Genomic DNA, 6,572 nt, shown 5'->3' on the forward strand with positions numbered 1-6,572 from the left:
AACAAATCCTTTCCATTTGATGAGCCATAGAGGGTTTTTGTTTCTGTTTTATAAAGAATTATTTGTTTTAATTCCATTTGTTATTATTTTTAAATTTGACCAGAGAGGAACAAGGAGAAAGGGAAAGGGAGAAAGCAAGCCATCAGGTCCAGGACTCAAACCGTGGTCAGCCACATGGGAATTCAGTGCCTTTTAACTACCACGCCACCTGCCAGCCCAGGTTTTTGTTTTCTGTCAGAGGGCTTGTGTACTCACTAGAGCCAGAGAGACAGAGACAGACAGAGAGACAGAAAGTGAGAAATCACCCTCCAGGGGGATGGCCATGTGGCAATCCCTTCTCCTCCATTCTCCTCTCGGGATTCTGGGCACATGTGCACATGCATCCAGCATGGATTTAAGCTGCCGGGTTCGGGACTCAAACCACAGTCAACTACATGGGAGTCCAGCGGTGAAACCATTACTCCATCTGCTGGTCCCAGGGAAAGAAGTATTTTTGACAGGGTCTCATCATGTGACAATTCTCCTGTCCCAGTATCCCAGAGGGCTAGGATTATAGGCATCTACTAATGCACTGAACCTGCCGTAGATTGGTTCAAGGCCAAACCCAGGGCCCCCACGTGGCACCAGCCTCATGCAGTGGTACCCTCCCACTGTGCCGCCTAGCTGTGCCAGTTGTGGTGTTTTCTAAACAAGGGCACAGAGATGGTCTTTGACACAGATGTTAGGAACTCACAGGTTTAAGATATAAAAAAGCGGAAAACATGTAAGTTGTGAAAGCAAAGCACATACAGATGCTAATGTGGTCTGAGCCACTTCCTCCTATGAAAGAGACAGAGTTATCTGTCATGCTCCAAAAAAAGAATGCAGTTAAATACTTTGAAAGAGATGTGAAGGGGGACCAGCAATTAGCATAATGACTATGTTGCTGGATTCCCATGTAGTCGACAACGGTTCATGTCCCAGACCCAATGGCTTAAACTCACGTTGGGTGCATGTGCATGCGTGCCCAAGATTCCAAGAGAAAAATGGAGGAGAGGGGATTGCGGCGTGGCCATCCCCCCTGGGGGGTGACTTTTCACTTTCTGTCTCTGTCTTTTTGGTGAGCGCACGCAACCTATAGCAAAAACCTCTCCAAAAAAAGAGAGAAAGAGATGTGATGGGAAGCAATGACTTTCAAAAGTAATGATGAGGACAGGGATCTTAACTCTGATTAGAAAAGTGATGGGACCAATAGTTAGTGTAATGGCTGTGTCGCTGGACTCCCATGTAGTCGGCCGTGGTTCAAGTCCCAAACCCGGCGGCTTGAACTCACGCTGGGCACGTGTGCATGCGTGCCCGGGATCCCAACAAGAGAATGGAGTAGAAGGGATTGTGGCGTGGCCATCCCCCCTGGGGGGTGATTTCTCACTTTCTGTCTATCTCATGCACACACCCTATAGGTAGCAAAAACCTCTCCCCTTTCAAAAAAAAGAACCGAGTGATAAACCAGCATTTCAGATATGCCTAATTTAACATAACTGCCGCTGGGCTCTGCCACAGAACTGTTGGTTTTGTTAAATAAATGACCCTATACAATTTATATTCACTAAGACTTTACTTAGAACTGATTTTTTAAATAATTATTTATTTAGGGGACCAGCAAGTGGCGTGGTGGTTAAAGTGCTGGATACTCCCACATGGCTGACTTCGGTTCAAGTCCTGGACCTGTTGGCTTGCTGTCTCACTTTCTCTCTCTCTCTCTCCTCCCTCCCTCTGTTCAAATTTAAAAAAATAAAATAAAAAATGAATGAATAAATAAAATAAAATAATTCTTTAAAAAAATATTTATTTATTTAACTTTATCTGTTATCATTATTTTTCTCTCAAGTTGACCAGAGAGAGAGAGAGAGAGGGAAAATGAGAAAGCGAGCCATCAGGTCTGGGACTTGAACCATGGTCGGCCATGTGGGAGTCCAGCACCCCAACCACCGTGCCATCTGCCAGCCCCTGAACTGAGTTTTTAAATGATCCTTGTTGTGTGCATGTACCTGGCTTGAAGCTCACAGGATCAGGATTCAAACCCCATGCAGTCATGTGAGATCCAACTTTCTCTACACAGCACCTAACCACTGCACTATAGGGCCTGCCCCATAGGTATTGTCCACTTTGGTGTAAAGGCAGCTGCCTCCTCCATTCTTAGTTTCAAAACCTCTCCTATACTGTACAAGTCTGGCTGGAAGGGGCTGCTAACCAAAGGTGAGGTCGCGCTTGCTAACTGTACTTGGCTACTTCAACAATCAGCCCTAATTTGCTGATTGCCAAGTCACCCTTTCTGTACCACATACTTTTCTTCTTGTTGATCTTTGCCTCCAGAGCTTCATTCACATTCAAGGCCCACTCATTGTAAGATTCTGCGCGAAGCTTCAACGCGTTCATCATGGGGTAGAGGTCATCCAGCGTGTATCTATACCTGGAGACGGAATACCAGACTTAGCTCCGAGACTGGCTTCACAGAAATCTAGACATCCTACGCTTAACATGCCAGCCTTGGAAGAGGGATGTCACTGCACATTTTTTAAGGGCTGTGCTTCTGTACAGGAAAAAAAAAAATCATACTTCCTACTCACCGCAATTTATATTTATAAGGAGGACAGGAACACAATTCTTTCACATGATGCAGGCAAACAAGCAGGCCGGGCTTACAAGAACAGGAGATGGCAGACATGAAGCACGTGGTTTTACATTTTATACACTGCCGTTCATCATCTGGCAGCAGCTCAAAATCCATTCTTTCTGAATCGATTACTCCCTAGAATAAAATGTACTTTAGAGACCTAAAAAGAACAGTATATAATCTACCAGCCCCAAACTGCAAATCATGTTTTCAAAATAAATAAACAAAAAACAAACAAAAAGCCTTACCAAAATAGACAAGCATAATTAAAAATGTGTGGAATACGAAGAAACGATGGCCTTGCAAACAGAAGCAAGCTAATCTAGTTCACCTGCTAAGGCAGAGCCCCTTGTTGGACAAGTCGGCCCTTAGTCTAACCACTTTGATCTGAGGATGAGAACAGTTATTAACAGGACTGTAAAACTACTGAGGCTAGCTATCATCCTTCAAATTGGCCTGGATATTTTAAATACAGATCAAAGCAAAGGAGACATATATGCTTTCTGTCTCTGAGGAGAACTGCATAAAGCTTCAGAGTGTTACTGCTGGAGAATCTGCAAAAAGAACAAAATAAAGGGAAGGAAAATGGGCAGGAAAGTAGAAAAGACTGTCACTCATATTGAGTTTGGGAAGATAAGTGGTCTTCTAGCCTTTTACATGAAAAGTTATCTGAGGGTTGGGAACCAGCAGTTAGCGTAATGGCTATGTCGCTGGACTCCCACCTAGTCGACTGCGGTTCGCGTCCCAGACCCGGTGGGTTAAAACTCATGCTGGGGGAGTGTGCGTGTGTGCCCAAGGTCCCGAGAGGAGAATGGAGGAGAAGGGATTGCGGCGTGACCATCCCCCCTGGGGGGTGATTTCTCGCTTTCTGTCTCTACGTCTCTGTCTGTCTGGTGAGCGCACGCGCCCTATAGCGAAAAACCTCTCAAAAAAAAAAAGTTATCTGAGGGGATGTTATTACGTGAATAGGTTAGAAAACATATGCAACGGGAGAGACTAAAGTCATAATAAAGCATTTTCTACATGAAAGAGTCAAGAAAAATACAGTTTGAATCAGTAAATCTCAACTCTAGTTCCTAGCATGTGACATAACCCTCAAACTACCCCCTCTGTAAAAACCAAACTTCTAACACCTTTTCCTTATCTGCAGTCGGATCTGAACCCAGCCTCGAGAGTGCGTGTTTTTCCCTCTTTCACTCTGTTTTAACCTCACCATTCCACTTCTGGCAATCACTGGACCAACAAAGGAGGAAATGCTAAAGAATGAATTTTTATTTAATCTGAAATTAAGTAAAAAGGACTTCGTGGGATGGGCCTAAGTGAAATTTTTGTTTAAATGAGATTAAGGACCAGACCTAGAGATGTTAGCTGAGAATCATATAGTTCACACCCAGTTTTATTTTGTAAATTCCACATCTGGAAAAAAAATTCTAGTTTTCAAAGTTCCAAAAATGAGCGACCATCTCCATCTACTAATGCAAACCGTGGTGGGTGACTTCACTGTGAGATAGCAGGGTGGTAGGCAACCTGCTCTGAAACTGATCCATACTGAGCTACAGAAAGGCAACATTCTAGGATTCTACCCAAAGAGGCACATTTAAAAAAAAACTAGCATGACTAACAGCAGATACGCTTATCCCAGGAGAACTGATTAAAGAGCTACTAGAGGGATCACTGGGTGGCATATTGGTTACATCTCTGGACTGGCACATAGTCAACGGTGGTTCAAGTCCTGGACCTGATGGCTTAAAACTCACGCTGGGTAGACTGTGCATGCATGCCCAAGATCCTGAGAAAAGAATGGAAGAGCATGGATTGCAGCTTGGTCATTCAGGTGAACTGACACTTTAACAAAGAGACAGACACACATGTGGTAAATAAGTATGGGATAAAGATAATTAATACAAATTTTTTGGGGGGAGAAGAGATTTTTACTATAGGGTACGTGTGCTAGCCAAAAAAGACAAGAGAGACAGAAAGTGAGAAATCACCCCCAGGGGGGATGGCCACGGTGCAATCCCTTCTCCATTCTCCTCTCAGTATCTTGGGCACTCACACACACACGCCTGGCGTGAGTTTAAGCTACCGAATCCGGGACTCAAACCGTGGTCAACTACATGGGAGTCCAGTGACATAGCCATTACGCCATCTGCTGGTCCCAGTCAATGCAAATTTAAACCACAATGTAAAATTACTATCTATTAGAATGACCTTACTGAAAATTAAACAGACTAAGAAAAGACTTCTCAAGTATAGTAAAGTGTACAAGAACCTCACAAAGTGACAGCTAATGGCATACGACTGGATTTCCAGAAACCTTACCAGTTTACGCACAGTCTCCCTCAAAGCCTTCTCATCCTCAATCATAATGGCCATGTCTTTCTGAACAGTTGAAGCCACTACAACATCGAGTACGTCAGCCTTAGAAGCCATCTTGCAAATCATCTCGTCATGGGAAAACACACAGTAACGGTGAAGCAGGCGGTAATGCTCCACACACTGTCGGCCCAACGGCAGCTGTGGGACACACAGGAGGAAATGCATGACATTTACCTTCTTCCATTTTCAAAGACTGTGACCTGAATTACCAAACCACCACATGCTACATTCTAGGCCAAAAGACATCTTGCTACCAACCCTAACACCAGACCCTAAGATTCCTAGATTAGGCCCTGGGCATTATTTATCTTTGTATCCCATAGGTCTGGCATTTAGGTACCTTTATAAACGAAACAGTTTAAAAGAAAAACAACATAAAAATAATGCATTAATGTGCACAACAGTGTGGAATCTAATTGAAAATGTGAATTTACACATTTCCTCAAACAACTGAGCTGAATTGTTGTGGTCAATCTACTTCAGAGAATAATAATGCCTCAAAACCTTCATAATAGAAAATAACTACATAGGAAAGCTCGGATCGTTACTGTGAAAAGCACTGTGACAGCTTTACAATTCATTAGACTTAACGCCACATGCACATAATGTATAGATAGTTCTTTTTAGGTAAATGGGTAACTTCCAAGTAAAAAAACTTCAACTTTACAATGAAATGAAACCAAATGTGTCACTGTGTTGCTGAGTTGTGGATAATTTCAGCTAGTGTAAAACAAAGGGTGATCTTCAAACTGGAATTGTTACCAGTTTGCAGTGAGATACTAGAGCTTCAGCCAGATTGCAAATCTACTCCTTTCCTCATCAAGAAAGTCTTTCTATAAAGTAAAAAAAAAAAAAATCAGCTGAACTAAGCAGTGTGCTCAGTTAATACAAGCATGATTTACAACGTGGAACCAGGCCTTATCTCACGGTAGACAGGCAAACCACCTGCAGACTGGCTTTAGCTGAGCAGCAATGCATTGGAACAACTGTACACGCAACAGGTTTTAAAGTTTTACATGCCATTTACACAGGAAAAACAATAAATTTGAAAAGGTTCATTAAATCATAATTACATACCCAATCAACAGTGCAGAAGTTAACAGCCTCGGCAAAATTAAAACCTTGGTTAAAACCACTGTGGTAGGCTCGAGGAAATGTAATCACAAACTCTCCAGCACACTGATTAGTTCGGTAAACCTAAAAAGACAGAAATTGGAAATATTTGAGGTTCTTAGTGACATTATCACTAAAGACAATCTGGACACATACTATTAGAGGGGATTCTGCAGAAAAGGCAGATTTCCATTGTTTTAAAGTGGGCTGTGGGGCCAGCAGGTAGTGTGGTGGCTAGGGGCACAGGACTCCCATCTGGCTGAACACAGCTCAAGTCCTGGACCTGGTGGTTTGCTTTCCCACCTTCCCTTTATCTCTCTCCCTTTTTCTCACTCACTCTGTCCCCTCTCTGGTCAAATCAAAATAAATAAACAAATAAAATAAAATAAAGTTAAATAAAAAAATTCTTTAAAAAAAAAAAAAAAAA

At 42.7% G+C, this 6,572-nt stretch overlaps 1 protein-coding gene across 1 annotated transcript in view; it reads right to left on the bottom strand.

Moving 5' to 3' along the window:
- KDM5B (lysine demethylase 5B) overlaps nt 1-6,572 on the bottom strand; it is an 88,045-nt gene that overhangs the window by 18,112 nt on the left and 63,361 nt on the right. Inside the window, 4 exon segments of the mRNA XM_027776006.1 lie at nt 2,325-2,449; nt 2,607-2,788; nt 4,976-5,170; nt 6,110-6,229. Coding sequence (XP_027631807.1) covers nt 2,325-2,449; nt 2,607-2,788; nt 4,976-5,170; nt 6,110-6,229 — 622 coding nt within the window.

The sequence above is a fragment of the Tupaia chinensis genome, unplaced genomic scaffold (assembly GCF_000334495.1).
Source record: "Tupaia chinensis unplaced genomic scaffold, TupChi_1.0 Scaffold000627_1, whole genome shotgun sequence".
Lineage (NCBI taxonomy): Eukaryota > Metazoa > Chordata > Mammalia > Scandentia > Tupaiidae > Tupaia > Tupaia belangeri.